This window comes from Zonotrichia leucophrys, chromosome 22 (assembly GCF_028769735.1).
Source record: "Zonotrichia leucophrys gambelii isolate GWCS_2022_RI chromosome 22, RI_Zleu_2.0, whole genome shotgun sequence".
Lineage (NCBI taxonomy): Eukaryota > Metazoa > Chordata > Aves > Passeriformes > Passerellidae > Zonotrichia > Zonotrichia leucophrys.
Window position 1 is genome coordinate 1,919,235 of NC_088191.1, and position 25,014 is coordinate 1,944,248.

The 25,014-nt window shown below is 43.0% G+C and overlaps 2 protein-coding genes across 2 annotated transcripts; one reads left to right on the plus strand and one right to left on the minus strand.

The window, feature by feature from the left end:
• The first annotated feature begins 352 nt into the window (after nt 1-352).
• On the plus strand, nt 353-13,770 carry VDAC3 (voltage dependent anion channel 3). The gene is made up of 9 exons (XM_064730936.1): nt 353-426; nt 2,261-2,332; nt 3,677-3,726; nt 7,460-7,612; nt 8,756-8,808; nt 10,163-10,390; nt 11,911-12,061; nt 13,019-13,076; nt 13,268-13,770. The coding sequence occupies exons 2-9, from the start codon at nt 2,266-2,268 to the stop codon at nt 13,357-13,359; spliced, it is 852 nt and encodes a 283-aa protein (XP_064587006.1). The 5' UTR covers nt 353-426; nt 2,261-2,265; the 3' UTR covers nt 13,360-13,770.
• A 190-nt stretch (nt 13,771-13,960) lies between these two features.
• On the minus strand, nt 13,961-24,813 carry IKBKB (inhibitor of nuclear factor kappa B kinase subunit beta). Its single transcript, XM_064730935.1, has 21 exons — nt 24,633-24,813; nt 24,466-24,560; nt 23,683-23,800; nt 22,880-22,949; nt 22,411-22,499; nt 21,893-21,982; nt 21,408-21,532; nt 20,562-20,669; nt 20,152-20,281; nt 19,536-19,730; nt 19,225-19,339; nt 18,796-18,919; nt 18,387-18,538; nt 18,212-18,273; nt 17,645-17,754; nt 17,356-17,405; nt 16,915-17,014; nt 16,582-16,729; nt 16,259-16,386; nt 15,032-15,122; nt 13,961-14,539 (listed from the first exon to the last, which is right to left on the minus strand). The coding sequence occupies exons 1-21, from the start codon at nt 24,735-24,737 to the stop codon at nt 14,471-14,473; spliced, it is 2,274 nt and encodes a 757-aa protein (XP_064587005.1). The 5' UTR covers nt 24,738-24,813; the 3' UTR covers nt 13,961-14,470.
• Between the last annotated feature and the right edge of the window lie 201 nt (nt 24,814-25,014).

Consider the following 25,014-nt stretch of genomic DNA (forward strand, 5'->3'; position numbering starts at 1 on the left):
TATATATTATATATATAGTATATATTATATATAATATTTTATATACTATATATTATATATATTATGCTGTATTATATATATATTATATATAGCCAATCATAAAATACTCATTTTTCCCAGTGAGTGAAGGGTTTGAGAGGACCGTTAGTGCCCGCTGGAGTCTCATACCGGCTCTGGCAGGCACTGAACACCGCAGGTCTCCTCCATCCCTGGAAGCGCCGCTCGGTACCGGCGGCACCGGCTCCGCTTGCGGCAGCCCCGGGCGCGCTCCCGCCGCGCCTCGGCCGCGCGCACTGGGCGGGGCGGGGCGGGGCGGGGCCACGCGGGGGTGGGCGGGGCCGCAGCCCGGGCGCGTGCGCAGCGCCGGCGCCGCGCATGCGGACGTGGGGGCGCCGAGAGCCGTACCGGAGGCAGCGCGGGCGGCAGGTAGCGCCGGGGCCGCGGCGGGGCTCAGGGCCGGGCCGGGTGGGGCCGGGCCTCGCGGCGCTGGCCGCCTGCAGCCCGCTGCTGTCCTCTGCGCCTCACCGAGGCGGAGGCGGGCGTCCCCTTGCTGGAGGCCCGACGGGGCGCCGGCCGCTCGCTGCGGCGGCAATTCCTCACCCACAGGCCCACACGCTGCCCAAGGGGCGGCCCCGGGATGCGCGGCCGGTTCTCTCTGTCTGAGACCGCGCGGCCGGGGCTCTTGCCGGCTGCTCCGGCTGTGTCAGCCGGGAGGCACGAACTCATGAGGCGGCTGGCAGCGAGTGTTGCCCCGGCGCCGGCACGGGGGCCGGCAGAGGCTCCGTTACCCGTTGCGTAACGCGGGCAGAGCCGCGGCGGGCGCGGCGCTCGCGCTCCCGGGGCCGCGCAGCCGCCGCCCCGCCGGCCCCGCCGCCAAAGGAGCGCGCGGTGCTCGCGGCCGGGCCCCGCCGCAGCCCTCAGGGAACGGGAAACGCCCGCACGCGTGTTGGCAGCGCCTGTGCAGGGATTCATCGTTTGGTTTGGTTTTTGGCTGGTTTTGGTTTTTTACACTTAGCCCACAGAGCGATGCGGGTGTTCTGGTGTTGCTTTTCCCGCTTCACGCTGTGTTTCGTCACCTGTTACCATTCAGATTTAATATTAAGAGTTGTGAAACCGAGCTCAATTCTTCCAGACAAATCTGTTGTAGAACTGCTTGTTGTTAGCAAAGAATTTATGTGTTTCAGTATGGGCTAACCTCGAGAATCTCTCTTTTTTTAATACCATTTAAATGCTTGCATCAAATTTAACGCACACATTCAAACACACAGAACACACAACATACACCTGCATACTGTTAGAGAGTGAACAGGCTTACAGTTTTTCTCAGTAGCCTTATTAAAATGAGATATAAACACAAGAGATTGCCATTGCTACTGCTGATGCATTTGTTCATGTTTTTCTCTGCAACACCCAACATCAGAAATCCTAAATGTCACCTTTTTGGATGACAATGAGTTGTCCTTAAAATCAAATGAATGGAGCATCTTTTATACCTTTTTTGGAGCAGGTGTGCCTTTACATTTATGCAAACTTATTTGAAAAGAGGAAGACTCATTTTCCACTGGGAAAGACTTTGCCTGCTTCTTTACTGTGGGTTTTCTGATGCAAAACCCCTAAATTTTGGTAGCTAATAAATCATCTGCACTGCAATATTACATGCCCATCCTTTTGAGCTATGTTCTCATGTAGTTGTAACAATATTAGGAAATTTAGTTTTTGCTGTTCTGTGTGCACAGTGCTGAAATACTCACTGATGGCTACTGGACAGCATACAGAGATCTCTTTTATATTTTTCACATCTCTGAAAGAGCTTTTTGTGAAGTACAGGTGCAGATGGAAGTGCCACCTGTTTTCCTTTGGAATTGTTGAGTGTGGATGTTGTTTGCCACTCCAGGTCCCTTTCCGAATGGGAGTTATCACAAAAACAACATTTCCTCGTTATCAGAACAGCCATGAGGCTCCCATGAGTTCTTTTTGCAGTGTAGGACTGTGAGGCCAGCATTTAGTGGAATTTAATAGCTGGGGTTCAGTGATTATAAATAAAGATTGGCTTTTAGAAATTCTTTGAATCAAAGCTTGTTTGGGACAAAGCAGCAGCGATGACTTTGATGAACATTCTCCAAAGATCTGACAGTTCTGTGTTGGTGACATTCTCAGAGCCTGCTAATCATAGATGTTAATTAATGCTTTGGATGTATTTTAGATGTTTTGCTAAGGTTCTTACAGCTCCCTTATTTTGATTATAAATGATGTGTTTCAGATCCAATGGCTTGCCCACCGTCGTACAGTGACTTGGGAAAGTCTGCCAGGGATGTTTTCAACAAGGGATATGGTGAGTGAGATAAGGATGGTTTGATTATCAGTGTCTTGGAAATGCCTGTAAGAACACAGGTACCTCAGAGATTCCCTGAAACCTTCCCAGCAGAGCCCTGGAGCCTCCAGCCCCTTTGGATTCTGAATTTTGCACTTGTGTTATGATAGTGCTGCAGTGGCAGAGAGTTTGAGGGGAAGATTAAAAGTTGGACCTTAATGTGCCCTCCAGAACAGACTGGAAAATGCTGCCTCCTTTTGTTACCTTCTGATTTTTCTATTTAGAGTCATTAAATCAGAAACACTGGTACAGATTGCTGTAGGAGACCACATGTGGCAGTAACAGGTTCCTGAGGAAGACTGACCTTTATGTTAATCAGAATAGCTTCATATTAAAGCTGGAATGCAGATAATTTCACAGTATTTGCATTTGTCCTTTTTCTGGAAACAGTACCTAGAAAATGTTGATTTTTTAAATCTGAGTTTGTGTGCAATAAAGATTTCATTTGTATCCCAAAATCCCTAAAATGCACTGTGGTCTGGTCTCTCCCACCCTGGAGTTCAGGCTGTGCTGAAAATTAACTCAAATTCCCTAATTTAAAGTCAGTTACTTCAAGCTTTTCTACTTGGTGCAAGGGCCAGATATTTCCCTGGATTCAGAGCAGACAGAAGGGAAAAAAGCAGTAACACCTCTGTACATGGCACTGATTGAAATAGTTGAAATATTCTTTTGGAGTAGAGGAGAAGAAAAATTTCCTGCCCTGAGATCAGGAATAAAATATAAACTGAGTAAATCAGAAGAGTTGGTTAATTGTATTGATGGGTGCCAGACTGCAGGTGGCTACAGAAAGTGGAGGTATTTGATGGTTGGTGTCTGTTATGACTAAAAATTATATATATAAATGATGAGAAAACTTACTTTGAGTTGTCACAACTCCTTCCATCAGTAATACTTCTGTACATGGCACTGATTGAAATAAGTTGAAACATTTTTTTTGAGTAGAGAAGAAGAAAAATTTCCTGCCCTGAAATCAGGAATAAAATGTAAACTGAGTAAATCAGAAGAGTTGGTTAAGTGTATTGATGGGTGCCAGACTGCAGGTGGCTGCAGAGAGTGGAGGTATTTGATGGTTGGTGTCTGTTATGACTAAAAATTATATATATAAATGATGAGAAAACTTTGAGTTGTCAGAATTCCTTCAGTCATCCTTCTCATAACCCTCAGTATGTTCCACCACTGTTTAAACATAAAAACTCTTTCAGGCCAGTTCAGAACCCCCTGTCTGGCATTCTTTGGGTGTGTTGGAAATAAACCTTGCTTGTATCTGTCAATGAAACAGGTGCTGTGTGCTGTTTTTGTTTTCAGGATTTGGAATGGTCAAGTTGGAGTTGAAGACCAAGTCTTCCAGTGGGGTGGTGAGTACTGGGGACTGAGCCATCCAAAGGAAGCACAAATTCCTGAGCTGCTACCAAGTGTTAGAGCTCACTGGCAGGAATTGCTTCTCTTTCATTTCTCATTTTAAAATCACACCTGACTGAGATATTTCTGCAATAGCATGAAGCTGATGCAGCAGGAATTTTTTTCCCTGTGCCGTGCAAGAATTTCCACACACCTTGTTGTTATTTCCTGCCTGTTCCATTGACACATTCCAAAAATGAATTTCTTCACCTTACATAGCTCTCATTTCTATTTATAATGAATTTCCCTGCAGTTATTAGTTTTAATAAGAATTTTAGTCCAGAGAGACTTTTATCCAAAAAATTCAAGGGACAAGTAAGCACTGGAGTTTAACTTAACTGTGTTTTCACTCATTTCCAATGTGCTTAAAATTCAAGACTTAATTAAATTGAACTGAATTAAATGAAAACTGAAAACAGTCCTGCAGTATCCTATATTTGAGAGCTTGAATAAGCTTTAGCACTCCAAGTAACAAGAATATCCTGTGACCCCCATTTTAATGATGGAGAGGTGGAGCTTCCTTGCAATTTCAAAACCAGCAATGGGTGTGATAATTTAGATTTTAATCACAGGCATGCATTATCTACTAGGTAATATTTTTCTTACACTGAGTTCTCATTGGTAAGATGTTTCTCAGCCTATTTTGTAGCTGCATTTTCCTGAGCTCCCTCCTCTTGCATTCTTATCATGCAAATGGTGGAAATCCTCATTTCTGCATTACTGTATTCTGCCTTTAATGAGCTTTTGATGATTATTTGCATTGTGCACCAGGAATGTGTGGGCACATGAATTATGTGCTCTCCACACTATTGCTGCTGCTTACTGACATCTCTTTAAAGGCAATTTTCCTGGCTGGAAGTTTTGATTCTCAAACAATTTGCTAATAGTTCATTATGCTGTCTCTGATTGTGATGGAACATGAACAATGTATGAAGTTCTAAAATGGGTTTTTTCTTTTCCATGCCATTTTCTTGGGATGTTTATCCAGTTGGTAAGAATGGTGACTGTTTTGCCATGTTGCCTCTTTATTGCTTTCTCTGACAAGGCTTTTTGTGCTGCATACTAAATCATTTGTAAACTGATGAATTCTTTTCAGTTGTGTTGTTTTTGGTGTTGCACAGTTTGGCTGCGTCCATAGCCCTAGATCTGTGTGATCCATGCATGGAAAACCATTTGCAATCTTTTACAACCAGTAAAAACAGCAAGAGGGGAAACAAGATAGAAATTATTTTGGTATAATTGTCTGTTGATCGAGGTTTGGAGCTTATTGGTGATTCTGATGCAACAAAAATGGAGTTTTGGGGATGAAATGAAGAGCAAAGCACGAGATTTAATTCACAATGGATGCTGACAGTACCTCAGATTGTTACAACACAAATGTTTGGGGTTTTCCCTGTGGATTTAGAAAGCCACAGTGATATTGTGTGTTGATTTTAACCTCCATAGATTGCAAGTGGTTTTGCCTGCTGAGTGCATGGCATTGCTGTGGATGCCAGGCACCCTCAGCTAGAGGGAGTTCAATGAGGAGCTGCTGCTGTGTGACATGGAGCCAGAATGAGTTGGATTTTTCAGCTACAAGAACTCCAAGAAATGATGGTTTGGTGAGGTGTTTTAGTTGACACAGATAAAACTGATGGCAGCAGATTCTGTCTCTGGTGTCTGCTTCCAGAGGCAGATTGAGTTCTTGATGCCTGACAGAATGCTTTGGCTTTTTTGGACAATGCAAGGGTTTTTATTTCCTTTGGCTCTGAGATTAATGTTTACAACCTGTCCTTTACTTCAGCTGAGAAAGAAACCAAGCTTTTTTATTTTTTAATCAGTCTCCTGTTCTAAGATTAGAAGAAAGTTATTTCTGAATTCTGATGCGGGTTTGAGACATCTTTACACTGAATTTGTGGAAGTGACATTAGAACACTGTATAGAAATTATGTTTTAAAGTAGTCTTAACACATCCTGACTTCTGTCACATGTTTTGGTAGCTGCTAGATGTGTTATAATAATAACACATTATATTTATTATTATGCTGTTGCAGTAGTGCGTTATTTTAAGTAAACGTCTCCTCCTGCCCCAGCAGCATCCCCTCAGTGCCCCAGGCTGTGTGTGAGGAGGGTGAGCTGGCTCCCTCGCACTTCACAACCATTAAAGACAATCTTGGTACCCTTGGATGCTCTGCAAAGTCCAGAATTGTCAAATACACACCCAGGAATGCAATCCTGGAACGAGGAGGATCTGCAAAGTCAGGGTTCCAGAGCTTGGATATGTTGGCAATGGATCCATCTCTTAAACTGCAAGAGAGACAAAACTTATAAATGTAATGACAAATTATTTCTCTTCCTTCAAGGGAAATATTGGAGAGATAACAAATGAGAGAAGTTCTCAGATGCTTCCTAAAACCAAATTAATGTACCTTGAGCTCACTGCTGTGGCAATGCCATACTCAGCTGAGCAGATTCTCTCTTGAGCTGTTCCAGGAGAGATTTAATCCTGAGATTTCTATTCCACTAAATAACAGGAAGCTCTGGTGTGTGAAGAACTGACTGAATAGCATATAACAAAATAAATGTTAGACAAAATTCCAAGTTCCATTGCACTGCTGAGTGAAGGAGCAGCCTGACAGACCAAGGAGCTCAGGTCAGGTTTCTGCTGCTGGGAAGGAGAACAGGTCTGGAATTTAAAGGTGACTTCTGGAGTGGAGCTGCTGGCTGAGGGAATGGAGGAGAAGTTGTTTAAAGTCATCACCACAGTACATGAAGTGTGTAAATGAAAATTGCATAAATGGCAGGGGAACCACAACGTTAGGGTGCAGCAATTCTCCAGAAAACATTTTCACTGCTGAAACTCAGGGAGGGGAAATCACACAATCCAGGAACACACAAGATGTTCAGAGAAATGGGAGAAAACACTTTTTTTCTTTTTCTTATTCGCCTAACTTGAATTTAGCATTGCTTCTCCTAAGGGAGAGCAGATTTCCAGTTGCTTTTTCATCCACAATTGGGACAGTACTAGTAAGATGATAAAGGCAATTATTTTTGTAAATATTATAATATTTATAATAATATTGTAAATATTATAATATTTATAATACAATATAATAATTATAATAATCCTGGATTTTTCTTCACAATTATAGGAGTTTGTGAAGGAAAATCCAGGAATTGTATCCCAAGCAAATATCTTTTTATATCTGGGTATAGAGTCACAGTGAAGGTACAGAGCACATTGAGAAGTGTTGCAATAACAGCCATTTTGGACTTTTTGATGCATAAACTTGGGAAAAGTGGGGTAAAGTTAAGATGGGGGTAGCAAGTAATCAAACTCCCATGGTGGGAGGTGAATGAAGGTGTCAGCTTTTTGTGTAACAGCTTTTGCCAAGCTCAACAAGTCCCAAAGCTCTGTCAGTGCACCTCAATGAAAGAAATATTCAGAACAGGGATGCACAAAATGTTGTGACACAAAAGAAATTATTTTAGGTGGGGATGATGATTTGGAGGGTGTGAGATGCTAAAACTCGTGACCCTGTGATGGCTTGGTTGATGCGTGGCGCTCATAACGCCAAGGTTTGATCTCTGTATTTTTATTTAATTCCCATAAAAATGGGACTCTGATTGTTACTGAGGCAGTTTGGTGACTGATGTTGGACTCATTGTTACTGAGACAGTTTGGTGACTGTGATTTTGTGCTCCTGACAGGAATTCAATGCAGTCGGTTCTTCCAACACGGACACGGGCAAGGCTTCGGGCAGTCTAGAGACCAAATACAAGGACAAATGCCACGGACTCACATTCACTCAGAAGTGGAACACAGACAACACATTGGGAACAGAAATTTGTGTCGAGAACAAAGTAAGAATGAGTAAATACTTTGGAAATGTTTCTGCAAATGGTAGGAGATGGTATTGAGATGAACAGAAATGTTCTTCTCATTTCGTTCTCCGGGATTGAGAAGAAAATGCACAAATGGAGAATGAAAATTGCACAAAAATATCTGAAGTATTAAAAAAAGTTGCAGAACACACAGGCTGGGAATGAGGGGTGCTAGGTTATGATTTTGGGGTGCAATTACTGCAGTTACAGGTGTGTGGAGTGAACAGCATTGTTGAATAAACCTGACTATGTAGAAATCACTGCTGCAGCCAGGCGGCCAAAAAAACATTAAAGACAAGTCTGATAATTTTATGAAACCAAAGGCAGGTCTGATAATTTTATGAAACCAAAGACAGGTCTGATAATTTTATGAAACCAAAGACAGGTCTGATAATTTTATGAAATCAAAGACAGGTCTGATAATTTTATGAAATCAAAGACGGGTCTGATAATTTTATGAAATCAAAGGCAGGTCTGATAATTTTATGAAATCAAAGACGGGTCTGATAATTTTATGAAATCAAAGACAGGTCTGATAATTTTATGAAACCAAAGACAGGTCTGATAATTTTATGAAACCAAAGACAGGTCTCTTAATTTTATGAAACCAAAGACAAGTCTCATGATTTTAAATGATTTCATGTATAAGAACTCAAATTTGGCTGCCTTGAGGTTGAATCTATTTTGTGAGGTTGAATGTTTGCAGCTTGGCACTGCTTACACAAAGGGTTGCCAGCAGGCAGCACTCTCAAAGCACAGTGTCTGTGCATTATTAAAGAGATTTTTGAGCTGCTGTGTGGATTGTTTGAACTATAAAGAATAAGGAAACATGAGTAGTTTTCTTTCTGTCATAATTCTGTGAATAATTTTCTTGTTGCCAGCACTAGATGTGTCAACTTCCTATGTGTAAAAGCAGGAAGTTTTTACAAAGTCTGTGCTGTGAAAAGGTTCCTTGTGGGAAGAATAGATCCTGGTTTAATCCATCATCAGATTTCATTGGAAATCATGAGGGAGACATTCTAGTTCTATTTTGTTTTCTGTTTAAACAGGGAGTTCTAGTAGTGGAATATAAGAAATTCTGTTTCAGCTGATTTTTGAGCAGATTTGTGTTTTTCTTTGCAGATGGTTGAGGGGGTGAAGGTGGCTCTTGACACTACATTTGTACCAAACACAGGGTAAACATTTTCTATTACCTTTATCTGCAGACTGCTAGAATTTCCCAGAACTTCTCAAAATACTTTGGTTGGACTCATACAACACTGATTTTACATGGATTTTACAACTTTGCTCATTGGGTAAAAGCTCAGCATTTATTGGAGAAGATTCTTCAATATCTGTAGAATCTTCTGCAGGCAGTGGATAATACTTAACTCAGAAGGAATTAGAGAATTAATTCTTTCTCTTTAATTAATAAGTATTAACTTATTCTTTCTGCTTGAAAGAATTCTTCAGCTTTTTGGCCAGTGGCAAATTTATCATTTTGCAGCAGGTGCTAATCTCTGACTCCCCTTAAACAACCAGATCTTCATGTTTTGACAGTCCTAAGGCTGTCAAATCAGTAAACCAATTTTTATATTTTTTTTGCTGATGCTTTTGGCCAGATGATGTCTGGGCACAGTTGAATGAGGAGGCAGAATGGGCAGTGGAATAACACTTAGTTTTCTATCTCAATTCTTCCTTTCTTTCTCAATTCAATAGATTTAAATTTGGTAAGTAGCAGAGCAAAGGAGGGGAGTTTATATCTGAATAATGCACAAAGGTTGAGGCTGCTGATAAGGATTGGTGCTGATTTATTGATGGGGAGAGCCTGCCCAGAAGACTCTTGAGTTTGAAATATTGTTGGATATGAGGAATCAGAAGCTAAATCAAGAATGAGACCCCAGGCTGGGTGTGGGTCTGGCAGCACAAATGTTGTGCCAAGAGAAAGGAGGTTGGGGGAGGATTAAAGAGGTGCTGAAGTTTTGTTGTGGTTGTGTTTGAATTGGAACCAAAATCAACAGGAGGAGGTGTCAGAAGAGGGCCAGGAAAAGGCAGAGTGAGGGGATGAGGTCTGGAGGGTGAAAAATCTGGTTTTGGTAGAGGAGCAGTGAAGAAAGGAAAGCAAGGAATGCACAAGGAAGGAACAGTGGAGATAAACACAAAAATTCATTGAAGGACAGCTCTTGCTGCAGGTTTATGATGCTCCTGAAATAAACTGATGATGCCATAACACATTACACTGAGAGAAAAAAAAATTAAAACCAGATGGGTTTTAAAGCATTAAGGAGAAACAATTTTGTCTCTCTTGCTTCTTGAGGATTGTTTGGAGTTGGAGGAAAAGTGAAAATACACAGCACCATTATCCTTATCCTGTGCCCTCTTCAACAGTTAAATTTTGAGTAGGGAATACAGCATTGATTAACTGCCCTTAAGGGACAGCTAATAAATATATATAAATAATAAATAAATGAAAATTAATAAATATTAAAACAAATCTACATTCCTTACACACTTGCTTACTCCTGTGGATAAAAATTGCTGTTTGTGCAGGAAGAAGAGCGGGAAGTTGAAGACCACCTACAAGAGGGATTATGTGCACGTGGGCTGCAGCGTGGACATCGACCTCTCGGGGCCCACTGTGTATGGCTGGGCTGTGGTGGGCTACGAGGGCTGGCTGGCTGGCTACCAGACAGCTTTTGACACAGCCAAGTACAAGATCACACAAAGGAACTTTGCCTTGGGCTACAAGGCAGAGGACTTCCAGCTGCACACTAACGTGTAAGTGGCACAGACGTTCTGGCGTAAAAATCCTTTCTTTTAGGATTTTTCCTCTTCTGGGAAGCTGAGGCCTCAGGAAGGGAATGTGAACAGTGGTTATCTGCTGATGTGGAGTGCAAGAGGTGCACCTGGGATTGGCTCATTTCCATGTTTACAGTTAAGGGCCAATCACAGGGCCAAGCTCTCTGGAACAGGCTCACAGAGAGCTCTCTTGGTTTTAGATTCTCTTCTATCCTTGGCTTAGCAGCTTCTGCAAATTTTCTGTCTATTCCTATTAGTGTAGTCTTAATGTACTACACTATATATAATATAGTGTAGTATATTATATATATATATAATATATATATATATCATATATATATATATATATATATATATATATATATATATATATATGATATATATATATATATATATGATATATATATGTATATGATATATATATCATATATCTATATATGATATATATTATATCATATTATATATATGATATATATTATATATCATATAGATATATAATATTATATATTATATATCTATCTATATAATATATATCATAAATCAATAAATGCAGCCTTCTGATGATGAAGCAAGATTCTCATCTACCTCTCTCACCCTGAGGAAGCCTCACAAGTGATGGAACATGTGAGTATTACTGAGCCTGGAAAAACATCACAGCAGCCAAAGCTGCAGGAATCATTAGCAGCAATGGCCTTAGGTCAAAGGTGGGAGAAGGGAAGGGGATGCTGATTTGTTTCTAATTAATTTTTATTCAGTGTTTTCATTTCCAGTACAACTAAAATAGGGACAACTCCCCATCTCTTGGCTGTCCCAGCACCTCGTTTCAGAGTAATTTTGGGGTTTGTCTATCTAAGATGGTGATGCAAAGGCCCTTGATGGTAATTTGTAATTAAAAGCTGTGAGCTTTAACTTCTGTAATGGCACAGTACAAAAAAGCCTGCAATTAAACTCCTGTACCTTCTCCCCTCTCTCAATCAAAGTTTCTCCCTCAGAAATGGCCAAATAAAGGAGAAAGGCAGGTGTAGCATTGTTTGTTTCCAGCTGTCATCCCTGCCTTGGTGTAATCTTGGCATTCAGATGCCTGAGATGGAGATGGTGCATTTAAACAACTGTCATGGTGCATTTAAACAACTGTAATGGTGCATTTAAACAACCTGGTTTTCATTTGCAGTCTCCTCATTCCCATACCTGAAGCCTCCTTTGTGTGTTACTGCACTTATTGGGTGGGGTTTTGATTTTATTTTTTCTCAGAACCTCAAGCTGTAGGTTTCTGCCTGTTGGAAAGTCCTGCTCCTTTCTGCAAAGCAAAATATGTTTTGTGTAGAAAAATACGAGCAGCACTCTGCCAGCTCCAGCTGTAGCAGTGAAATATTGAGCTTGGGCAGTATTGGATTTCTTGGTTAATTTTAAGAGATAATGATCAAATGATTGTGTGAGGGGTTAATGTAAGGAGTTAGTGAACAAGGCAGGGCTTGACACACTGGCTCTGTCACCCCCAGGAACGATGGCACTGAGTTTGGTGGGTCTATTTATCAGAAGGTCACCAATAAGGTTGAGACATCAGTGAACCTGGCCTGGACTGCTGGCAGTAACAACACACGCTTTGGCATTGCTGGCAGGTACCAGCTGGATGAAAAGTCTTCTGTTGCGGTAAGAATTCTGTATTTCAAGCTCCCCTAAAGGCTGGAAATTGGTGTCATGAATTGGTTTAACTAGTTACTGAGGAAGTGTGGTAGATTGCAAATTGTGGCTTCTGTTGTGGTGCAGATTTAAATTGGGACCTCACACATCACATTTGGTGAAATTATTGGGGAAAAGAATTCTTAAATATAATTTTCTCCATAGTGAAATAGTCTGACCAGCGTGCTTGGAATAGTGTGCTGCAAAATATATTTTAAAAGGTAATGAAAGGACACAGTGTCCTTTTAATTCTGAAATCCATAATGTAAAACCATATTATGATTATAATGGTGGAAATTCAGCCCTCTCTGAACAGTGAGTTAACCCTTGAAAGTCAGCTGACATGTGAGTGTTTTAAATAAGAACTGAAGTAATTGCATTTATATTTCAAAACAACAATTAGTTCCAGGACCATTGAACCAAAATTAAAGATGAGAAATGTAAATAGCTGAAAATGTAGCAATGCAAAAAGGGGATTGCATATTGATGTATTTCTTGGTCATTAGAAGAAAAATCTTCTAATGGGTGATGTGAACAGGCTCTGAGGGACTGTAGTGAGTATTTAAAGGTATTTAAAGTATGTAAAGTATTTTTAGTATTTATATAATATATAATATTATATATTATATAAATATATATTTATATATAAATATATAAATAAAAAATAAATAAAGTATTTAAAGGATGTAAAGACACAATAGAGGAGGCAGTGAAGAAGAGCAGGGCATTCTGTGCAGGCAGAATTGGTGCAGGGTTACCATTTGCTTAAGGTGGAAACTCCTGAGAAAAGGAAAAGATTTGAATTTGCTTCTGATAGAGGTTGGTGTAAAACCAGCTGAATTGTGTTAATGCATAAACCCCTCCTCAGGGCACTGGGACACTTGTGTATGAATATTTTATAAATATTGTGATTTTTATTTCTTGTAGGCCAAAGTGAACAATGCCAGCCTCATTGGAATTGGTTACACTCATACCCTCCGACCTGGTAGGTAATTCTCACTGCAGATGAGTAATTAGTGTTAATTAGTGCACCGTGGTTTAATTCCCTGTTGTGTTAAGAACAGAAGAGATGAGCAGAAGGTGCAGAGGATGTGCATGCCCACGGTTCCTGTGGGGCTCAGAGCACTGCACAGGGAGCTGTCAGGGTGTGAGGGCTCTCATGATTTGCTTTTGCAGGTGTCAAGCTGACACTCTCGGGCTTGATTGATGGCAAGAATTTCACTGCTGGAGGTCACAAACTCGGGCTGGCATTTGAGCTGGAAGCTTAACACAGCTTGAAGTGAACCAACTGGTGGTGCTCTGGAAGATGAAGGAAAAGTGAACCCCATGCATTTCAGCCTTAAGATTACTCTGAGATTTGAAGAAGTGTGAACTTCCTGCTCTTCCCAAGAATGACTTGAACTCGATGCTGAAGTCCAGAGAGTGCCAGCACAACAAAGGAAGACACGTGAAGGCAATGCATGGAAGTTGTGATGTTTGTGCCACATTTCAGTTTCCTGTATTTTAAATCTGTTTCAAAAAAAAAAAAAAAACAGAAGAAAATCCAACCTCTCCCCACTATTGTATTGCATTTTGCATGTCCTATACTTCACAGCCTTTTATAAAAGGAGGTCTCTGTGCTGTAGTGGAAATTTGGGGTTACATCAGAATGAAATAAATTGGTCACGGTCAGAACACAAGGTTGGTGTGTGTTGACTCTCACAAGTTCCCATCCAGCTGAGTTTTTTGGTCTTTTGTTTTCCTTTCCATGCAAATTTAAGCATAGTTAATCTGCAAATCCCTGTACACTGAAGATTTCCTTCTCCTTTGGTTTCTAGGATAACATTTTTACCCCTCTCATGTTTTAGAGACCCGCACAGTGAAAGCAGCTTTTTCCATTAAATTGTTATTGAGCGCATCAAAAAGAGCAAACCAAAAGTTTACATGGTTCAGATCATTTCGTTCCCATACAGGAAACAAGTATTAGGTAAGTACAACCATTACACTTAAAGAAAAAAAAGTGCAAATCAGCAAAGTTCAGAAATTGAGTTCACAGTTCATTAGGAAGGTGACATCTACCAGTGACTGCTATCCATGTCCATTGTTCATAGAAAACCTAAAATGCAGCAAAACAGCCCCAGGTGATGCCTAAGGGAGGATTTATCAGGACAGAGCATCTGCTGTCTTAAGGCACAATTAAAACATTTTCCAAGCAGTTAAGAGCAGGCGTTCCCTACTGGATCTTTGTGAAAAAGTGTCTGAGAGGTGGATGCTGAAAGCTGGGCCGTGTCACAGCAGCACTTGGTGACAGGAGAGGAAGGCAGGTGATGTTCCCTTCTCAGAGGCAGCAGCTTTTCACAGTTGGCTTCCCAAAGCAGCTTCAGAGCAGCCACAGTGATTTTACATCTCTGTCTGTCCTGGGCTGTTCGTTTCTTCCACCTGAAGCTGCAGCCAGCTCCAGTCCAGAGCCTGGAGAATAAATGAAATTCAACACTAGCTCACACTTAAACTTCCTCTAGAATAAAGGTGAAGCATGTTAAAAACAAGTTGGTCAATATAATTTCATGATGAGCTATCAAGGAAACTTAACCTACTTGCACTCTGGTATTTTACAATATTTTTAATATTCTGCATCACTAAATAAAGCATCCCTGCCCACCACAGTACTGCCACCCACTGATCTAAATTTGGGTGCAGTTTTGCAGTATTTTAGTACAACAGCCAAGGGTTTTGCCCCATCCTTTACTGTTCAGCACAAGTTCCCAATCTGGGCAAGCAGAATAAGTCAGACAACAGATTATGAGGAACAGGAGCTTCTGATCTGTGCTGCTCCTGCTCTCCCCTTGTCCAGGAATAAATTGCAGATTTCAATTTGCTGTATCAGTGGTGGCAAAGTTGCAGGAGCAGAACTTTGAAACCATGCACTTCCCCAATCCATTTAGAGAAGAATGAATCCATTACCAAGAAACTCTGCTCTTGATCCTTCATTGTGTCGTGCATCACATTTTCTAGCTGGCTACAAAGCTTCCGGGATTCCAGCAGCAGCTCCTCACTGAAAGGGACAATGATTGCATTATTAATTTCTGTGAGAAAGGGACAATGATTGCATTATTAATTTCTGTGACAGTTTAAAGAGATGCTGCCTCTATCAGCAAGAAATATTTCTGGCAGATACAGAACACTGAAGTCAGTCAGGTCATAGGTCTGTAGCTCCTCACTGAAAGGGACAATTATTGCATTATTAATTTCTGTGACAGTTTAAAGAGATGCTGCCTCTATCAGCAAGAAATATTTCTGGCAGATACAGAACACTGAAGTCAGTAATTCATATTGCTGAAGTCAAGTCTGTAATTCATATTCCAATTTGAAAGGTTGGTGGCAGCTCCTCAGTTACTACACAGGAGAAAGGAAATGAATTCCAGGGTGGGTTTGGTTCTTGTTATGTGGAACCATTGTTTAGTTAGAGAAAAAGCTGAGAAGCCTGGAAACTTCAGGATGGAGCAAGATGGAAATAAACAAACAAAGATCTCTCATTCCAAGTGGTGACCCAGCTGATTTGAGGAAGCCAAAACCACCCAAGCTTGGCCACAGGATTCTCCTCAATGGCACAGCTCAGCTGCTGTGACCTCACACAACAACGTTCAACACTTCTTGCTGGCAGCTCTTCCAGGTGAGCCCAACCATCTCAGAATAAAGGCAGAAAACCAAAAACCACCATTATGAGTGAAGCACGGGGAACTGAAGCTATACATGATTCCCCATTTTTTGTAAGGAAGATCTGCAAGCCCCAGGATGTCTGACTACTAAATAAACCAAGAGCGCTGCCAACACAAGCTGAACACAAAGTGTAAAATGTGGGGGCCTGAATATATGTTGTATTGTGGGATCTGTGTGGGTCCGAGTTGCTCCAAACGAGCTGCAGCTGCAGGGTCCTTAGCTGGGCAGCAGCTGTAGCTCGTGAAGGTAACTGAGATAAATAGGGGTGGGTCAAGAGCCCAGGAGGAGCCCCTGAGAAGACAGGAAGGACTGAGCTGCAGAGAATGGAGAAGAGCCCCAGCAGAGAGGCAAGAACAACGCTGCAGCAAAGATTACAACAGTAAAATACGAGAAACCCTGTGTGCCATTATTTCATAAAGCCTTGTGGTGCTGTTTGAACTCCAGACTGAGGAACTCCAGGCTTTGCCTCACCTTTTCCTCACAGAGTCGGACAGACTGTACGTTCCAGAGGGGACCTGCAGCAGCAGCTGCCCCGCGCTGCCGAGCCGTGAGCTGCTCGTGCTCTCCGGGCTGCCACTGACAGGACCACGGACTTTACTCTGCAGAAAACACAGAATATTCATTTCAATTATTTCCACCTGTTTTCAGCAGGCAGGAATGTGAGACAAGCTGGGATTGGCTTTAATACAAATTCAAAATAAAGAACCATATGACATAATCAATTTACTATTATTTCAGGAACCTGTGGTACAAATCCCATTCTTGGGTTAAAGTGGAGTTTTTATTTTACTCACACAAGCAATTTTCAGCAAGTTCCACAGTTCTTTCTGTCGTTTCTCCTGAAGCCTCACAACTGTTTCTTCATCTTCACTCATCAGAGTCATCACTTTCTCCACTCTGGGGAACAACTCCAATGCCTTCTGTTTGCAAACTACAGTTTTACTATCAAAAAAGTAAAAATTAATCAGATCACACGTGGGCCACTGCAGTAGGAGAACATTCCTGAAGTTATTTATTTCCTGCAATACTGCAAGATCTCATTAGCTGTATGCACTGAGATTTAAACCTTCTCTTGCTGGAAGAGAAAATGCCTTCTCTGAACTCTGAATAAAATGCACAAAGCTCACCTGAGCTGAGCATAAATGACTCGAACTTTCTTTTCAAAGGTCTGGATTGCCTGCAGGAGCAGTCGGACAATTTCCTGGCTGTCACCACTCGTCCTCTGATCTGCAATGAGAGTCAGGATCCCACAGAAAGGCAGGTTTAGAGGACACTGAGAAGATTCTTAGTGCCTTGGTTCCACTTCTCCTTCAATCCTGAAGCATCCAAAGTTCAGGATATGCAAGTTTCAGTGGGATGAATTACACTGAATTTTGGCCACCTTCTTCAAAATTTAAAAACTTTGAAAAAGAGAGTTGGGAATGTATCAAAGGAGCAGCCATGTCTTTTATCCTTCCCACACAGAAGCATTTGCTTGTGGCCACAGCCTGCTCTGAGAGCTCCAGAGTTTTCAGAACAGCTACAAAGCCACACAAAGCAAGCTGAGCTTGAGCTAAAGTGCCTTTTACCTCTTGGCTTCTCTCTCAGCCTTCGGTACAGCTCTCTGGCTTGTTCTTCTCTAGAAGGAAAAAAGCAAGAAAAACAAAGAATTTCCAAAGAACCAAAATTAAGAACAAATAGTTTGAGAACTCAAACCTTTCTATAGCTGTCTGCCACTTCAGACCAGTGACAGATGAGTCAAAAGCCATCTTTGGTGTAAACTCCCCATAATTTGGGTGGAAATAACAGAACTTTCATTGTCCTGTAAGCTTAGCTAGAAACACTCCTGCATGTGAAGCTCCAGGCAGTTCAACTCACAAATCCTCCAGTGTCCCTCCCTGTTTACGGCCCAGGGGGCTCCTCTGCAGGTCCACAATGTCCGTCTGCAGGGCCATCATCCTCTTCACCAACTCGTCCACATCATCCTCCTGGAAGCAGGGCAGAACATCAGCAACACAAGTCTCACACTTAAAGACACTACCATTCATATTTTTTCTTTCTCATTCATATTTCTAAACACTTATTTCTTGCTGTTAAAGACACAAACAGCAGCCTTGGCCAAAGACAAATGAGAATATGAGTCACTTCAATTCAAGGAAATTAGGCTGGTGCTCTTGGATAAAACAATTTCCAAGATATTTTTGGGTTTTCCCAAGATCTCCCTTTTTCCCCTAAACCTTAAAACAGAATAAGCTTCATGTAGTACTAGTAATGGACAAAAATGGTGCCGTGCAAACCAAGGCAATGTGAAATCTGGAATCAGTCCAAACACAAGGAGTTCTATTTAAGGCAGGGACCTTAATGAGGAAAAAGGGAGAGGAGGGGAGAGATAATAAAATCAAGGCTCTTTTTCTGTATGATAAGCAGTTAGATTTAGAAACATACCCGCCCACAAAGTTCCACAGCTTGCTCCATCTCCTTCCAGGCAAACAGCAGCTTCTCAGAAGCTACAGGAATGAAAGAGCAGTGAGTGGCTTCCTCAGGTTCACAGAGAAAGGGGGAGGTGTTTCTGGGAGGATAAGAGACAGAAAAAGACCCATCTGCCAGATGCTATACTCACTAATTCCAAATTCAATCTGCTCTTTGTACTTTTCCAGATCGATCTGGATGCTTGTTTTAAAGAAGTCCAGCTTTGCTTTCAGCTGCTGAGAAAGGGAGGCCATGGAGTTCTTCATCTTGGAGAGGGTGCTGTTGTAACGCAGCAGATTCATCCTGCACGGACAGCAAGGTCCTGTCAGCCTCCAAAAATAAAAATCCACCAGGCTAACACTTCTACCCAAAGCAGAAACTTGAGATAGCAGTGAGGACAAATGTCACAGGGCTAATTCTCAGCTTTTCATTAATTGCTTACAGCTCCAATCACGGGCTCCCCCATTCCAACAGGGCCCCATTTCTGTCCTCCCTCTCACCAGAGCACAGAGATAAGCACAGCAAAGGCAGAGATAAGAATTTTAGACCCTGCAGCATACATGGCTGCTCGCTGGCCCTGCTGCAGGCGGTTGCAGTCCTCCTTCAGCATCCGGATCGTGTGCCAGATCTGACCCCACACCTTCCGCAGCTGGAAAAAGTGCAGATTCTTCTTGGGATCCTGGACTGGAAACAGAGGAGTGGGGAAAAGGGAAATGTACATATCATGAAGCTGGAAAGTTGTGTTATCACAAAACAGACCAAAACATTGCTCCTTTGAGGGGCCTGCAAAGCCTAGAGCTGGATAACCCCTGTGCAGCTCCCCCAGTACATCAAAATCAAACACTTCCTTTTTTCAGTTATTCTGATAAATGCAATGAATGACAGTCCATTTTACTGCTTCTTGATGCAAAAGCTCCCTCTGCTTTTTTTTACATGGCACCACTCTCAACACAGCCCCCCCTGGACATTCATGGCAGAGAAGTCCTTACGGATGCAGTCGACGCTTTCGGGATGAGGCCGCAGGGCCACCTGAGCCTCGTAGGAAACTTTCTTGGTATCAAAGAGGAAGAGGAGGTCTGTGTCTGCAGCTGCAGTGTCATTCACCTGCAGAAGACAAAAGACCCAAATAGGTTTTCTCAGAAAAAGCAAGCTGTGGTAACACCATAAACAGAGCAGTCCTCAGCTAAATGCAGAACACCAGAGCAACAGGGTGCCTGTGCTACAATGGCTGTGAGGTTCCCACAGCAAAAGCATGCCAAGTCCTGTGATCCCAAAGTGAGAGCAGTGTCTTCTGATTCACCTTGCCATCAGCTGTGTGTTTAGTGACCAACTTTTGAGAAAACAATGCAAGTCCTGCTTCCTGCAGCAGCTCCTGGTCTTGTTCTGGAATTCCTGTATCTGACTGAATCCTGGCCTTCACACTCTGCAGCGTCTCCTCCTCCGTCACAGGGTAGGTGTGCACAGTTCCCGTGACCATGTTCAAAACGTGAAGCAACTGCAAGAAGAGCAGCAGGGCATGAGCAAGGCTGAAGGTGCATTGCCCATGTTAGAGCAGAGATGGAGGCACTGAGACAGTGACCACCAAAAACTGTTCAAAGCACTTGGCAGACTCAAGAAGTCACTCTGCAGTTAATTCCTAACATTATGGCAAAGTGGGAGGAGACATGGCAACTAAATACCTTCAGCTGCAGAATCCTCTATCAGAATATGGAACCAAAAATGCACAGAAACTTTCACTACTCCTAACAAGCTCAGAGAGTGTTTGTCCTCAAAGAATCACGAGGAGAGCACCTGTCACTAACAGTTCTATAAATTTCTGCCTCACTCTTCCTCCTTAGTCTACGATTCAAGCCTCTCCTCTCACAGACTGCAGGCAACAACTCTCTGGAAAACTTTCAGGGTAATCTATTGCTTACCTTCAAGTTCAAAATGTCATCCAAAGCCTTGAAACACCCGTTGGGTCCATAGGTAGGGTCTGTCCCTCTCTGACGTGGGTGCCACATTAACATGAGCTGCAGCCACTTCTCCAGCCTCTCCGACAAAACACTGAGCAATCAAAACCAGGAGATCAGAAGAGGTGAAAGTGCATTTGAAGTAATTAAATGGTCTGTTCTGTGTGGGAGGACCAACAAAACTCCCCCTCACCTCTCCCTATCACAAATGCAGTGTTTAGAAGGTAAAAACCAAGACTGAAAAGCAACAATAGCACTGCCTGTGTCATGCACTCAATTTATTCACAGATTAACACAGTAAGGCACAAAATATAATCTTGGTCCTTTTGCAGAAGAATCAGTTTTATCTCAGCCCAGCAACTTCTAGAACTCACCTGTTCAGATTGTTTGGGCAGGGCAGACTGCTAGAAAACTTGACTTCTCCAGACAAGTCCTCTGAAACAACAATATCCAGCTCACTCTTCTGACGCACTTTTGTATGCCTAGTGTAAGCAAGCACAGTGGTGAAATAACTGCCTGCCTTTCCCATCCTGTAAGTTAGTAGGTTCCTAAAACTACTCTTGATAGACCTAATACAGATATATATATATAGATAGATAGATAGATAGATTATAAGATAGATAGATAATATATATATATATAATATTTATTATATTATACATATTATATAATATATATTACATTACATTATATTACTTTATATTACATTACATTATATTATATTACATTATATTATATTATATTATATTATATTATATATATTACATTACATTATATTACTTTATATTACATTACATTATATTATATTACATTATATTATATTATATTATATTATATTATATAGAATATATTGTATTATATTATATAGAATATATATTATATATTATGTATAGATTATATTATATAGAATATATTATATTATATACAATATATAGAAATACATATATATATATATAATATATATTATATATTATATTCTATATATTCTATTCTATTCTACTATATTATATTCAGATGCCCCTTTGGTTTCTGTTATCTGCCCTGCAGGAGCCAGCCCTTATCCCATTCAGGAATGCTGAACTTGCTCAGGTGGGTTAAACTCTTGTGAAGGAATCAATTTCCACAGGGGTGTTATCCTCAGAATCAAGGGACCACAATTCCATTTCCTGTAAATATGAAAGTCACCCCACGCCCATTTTCACCCAGCCAGGGTCACTCACCACTGCACTGGCTGCCAGTTGGGCAGGAACGGTCGGAAGCCTGTGATGCACTCGAAGGCAAGCGTGCCAAAGCTCCAGTAATCCACTGTCACTGTGTACTTCTGCTGCTCCAGCAGCTCTGGAGCCTGGCACAGGTTATGCACACATGAGACAAAGCTCTGAGCTTCCCCTATCCCTTAACATCCCGTTAACATTGGTACAAATGAGTAAAGACATTACTGAATGTCTTTACATTAATCTTTACACTGCCTCTCACATGCTTTAAGACCCTCTCACAGTGAGCAGCATTGCTGGTTACTGGCACTCCTGCTCATTTTTAACAGAAGCAACAGAAAACCCAGAGTCAGCAAAAAAAGCAGTCACCTTTGCTGGTTTCAGCACCCCAAACACACCCCACACCACACAAGCACCTAACCCCAGCCCAAAGCTGGGTAACAGTTAATTCTACCCCACTAGAAACTCTCGCAGCTGAATTCCTTTCTTACCAGGTACTGCAGAGTCCCAACAAAGGACGTGCACAGGCTGCCCTGATCCAGCTCCTTGGCGTAACCAAGGTCAATGATTTTGTGTATTAACTGAAACACACAACAGAGAATAACAATGCGAGACCAAGTCCTGTTAAAAGCACATCATAAGGCAGAAAGAAAAGGTTCAGCTCTTCAAAGCTACACCAGAAAGGTGCCAGTGAAGAGACAAAAGCAGAAACAGGAGGCTACTGTGGATTCCTAAAACCACAATGAATTTGAAGGTGTTGTAGCACACTTAGCAGTTACGTGTCTAGCTCCTTCCAATCTCTGATCAGTACAGTCTGGCTCTTTCCTTAACAGCTGAAAGTCAAAATTTCAGGTGTTAACAGATGTCTAACACAATGCCTCACCCCAGCTGCACAGAGAACCCTATTCCTCTGACACAGGTGCTATCCTGGGGCAGGGGCCCATGTAACTGCACGAAGCACGGGCATGTTCCTTGTCTGTGCAGGCAGAGAAAACTGCTTCCTGCTTACCCTTTGCTCCCCTTGCTGCAGCACAATGTTCTCTGGTTTCAGGTCCCTGTGGATGATCCTGTTCTCATGAAGGTATCTCAGAGCAGAAGCTGAGACAGAAAAAGCCAATTGTAAGAGCATAAACAACAGTACCTAGCGTGAGCTGAGTAAGGATTCAGTTCTATCTATAATAAGCATGGCTTTCACAGCAAACCTTGCACAATCAAACAGTGTAAGGTGTAAAGTCAGCATCACAGAACTCTGGACACAACTGAGCTCTCTCTCTGGGTGCTCCCTCACATCCCTCCTTTAAACTGCAGTGACACTGGCTGGCTTCCATCAGGCAAGGACCTCCCCACACTCCCAACACTTTTGATGTTCAAGATCATAAAAAATCAGTCTAAAATGGAGTCACTAAAGTCACTGCTGGATATTTGTAGGGTGAATTCAGGACTAAAAAGGGACAACTGAAGGTGCTGCCACCACTTACCAATGTCAGATAACAAGATAAGAATGGCCTCTTCCCGCAAGCCACAGCAATTCTCCAGCTGGTTCAGGTACTGCAAGTAAGCAACACAGAATGCAGTCTTTCCCTCTTCTATCCTTGCATCAGGGATGCAAGAAATTTCTGCAATTAAATTCTCCAGAAGCACAAAACTCTATGGGCTGTGACCCGTGGTAGCAGCAATCACAGCTTTGTAATTAAACCAGCCTTGTTTGATTGCATGGGAGCATAAAGGAGCAGATAAAAGAAGTCACTGTCATCCCATTCTCATCCTTCTGTCTGCTCCATCCCTCTTTGCCACTTCCCCTGTGCCTGCCAGTATCAACTCCAATCTCAGGCCTAAGGTCTGTGTTTTAGCTATGGGCAGATTCTAGCAAAGTCAGAAAAGCTTCAGGATTAGAAGTATCATGTGTTATTTTTCCTATGACAGACAGGAGTTAATAACTTTCAGGAAGGGCACAGCCTACAGCTGCACCTACCCTCCAATGGTTTTGGCCATACTCACATATTGTTGCACATCCCTCAGCACCTGCCCTCATTCTTTATGTGCAAACTCCTCACAGTGTCACTTGCATCCAAAAAAATAAAAAGAGTTTCACAAGGCACTTAAGTCTTCAAAAGCAGAACATAATACCAAAGACCAAGCCACCAACACCTGTTGATGCCATGACTAGAATTAGGAAGCATCAGGATGTGAAAGCAAATGTTTTAAGGGAAAACTCCAGTGGAAAACCCAGGATAAGATTAGAAGCTGGTCCATTCCTTGGTTACCACCGCAGGGACCTCACCTTGCGGAGGTCTCCACCCTGGCAGTACTCCATGGCCAACAGTGGCAAATCATTCGGTGCCAGCTTCTGCATCCCCTCAGGGACATCGCGGGCAGCCACCACGTTGGGATGGTTCAGTCTGCAGAACAAAAATTAAAAATCAGGCAAGTACACATCATCTTCTGCAACTGCTATACAGGTTCACATGCTCCTGCTCATCACCTAAGGTCCTACATGGTCACAAATCCTTTTAGAATCTAAATTAGCGAATTCTAAAGGTTTGCATCTTTCATGGATCTGGACTCATTCCAACTCCTGGCATTTCATATGCAAGCCAATGTGTTTCTTGAACACACATACATTACAGATGTGCCTAGAAGGTACAGCAACAAGTTTTGCAAAGGGATGCAAGGCAGCGTGTTGCCGCGTCCAGAGAACACCCAAACTGCAATAAGACCAAATTAAATTGAATGAAAAATGAAATGAAATGAAAAATGAAACAACACCCCAAGGGGCTGCCCCAGCACAGACATTAAGTCAGGCTAGGCAGCAGCGTTGTTGTAGCGCTGAGGGCAGGACAGACGAGCCGAGGACGGCAGCGTGACACCCAAGAGCCTCCCGCAGCACAACGTGAATTTCCTCACGCGTCAGTTTCCCCGCACTTGCGGAGCCGGCAGCTCCCGGAAGGGAATCCCCGGCGGCCCAAAGCCTCTCCCAGCCTCTCCCTCAGCTCCAGGGCCGCCCCCGCCGCGGCACCGAGCGGGGACCCCTCCGCCCGGCCCGGCCCCACAGCCCCCGCCTCACCTCTTCATGATCTGTATCTCCAGCGCCCAGCGGTCGCGGTTGCGCGGGCTCAGCTCCTGCCGGCACTGCTTGATGGCCACCTGCTCGCCGGTTTCCTGCGGACACAGCAAGAGTTGGGCTGAGCCCGGCTCTGGAGCCGGGGCGCCGCGGGCCGGGCCGCCGCTTACCTTGTTGTGCCAGCGGATGACATTGCCGAAGCCGCCGGTGCCGAGGCGCTCCCGCATCTCCCAGGGCCCGCAGGTCAGCGCCTGCAGCGCGGGCGGGCGGCTCATGGCGGGCCCGGCTCCGCTGTGCGCTCGGCGGGCCCGGCGCTTCCGGCTCCGGAGCGAGCGCCGCCCTCAAAGGGAACGCTCGGAGCCGCCCCGATCGCCGCCCTCAAAGGGAACGCTCGGAGCCGCCCCGATCGCCGCCCTCAAAGGGAACGCTCGGAGCCGCCCCGATCGCCGCCCTCAAAGGGGACGCGCGAGGCCGGCGCTCGGCTCGCTGGGAACCGCCCCGGGGAATCACGATCGCCGCCCTCAAAGGGAACGCTCGGAGCCGCCCCGATCG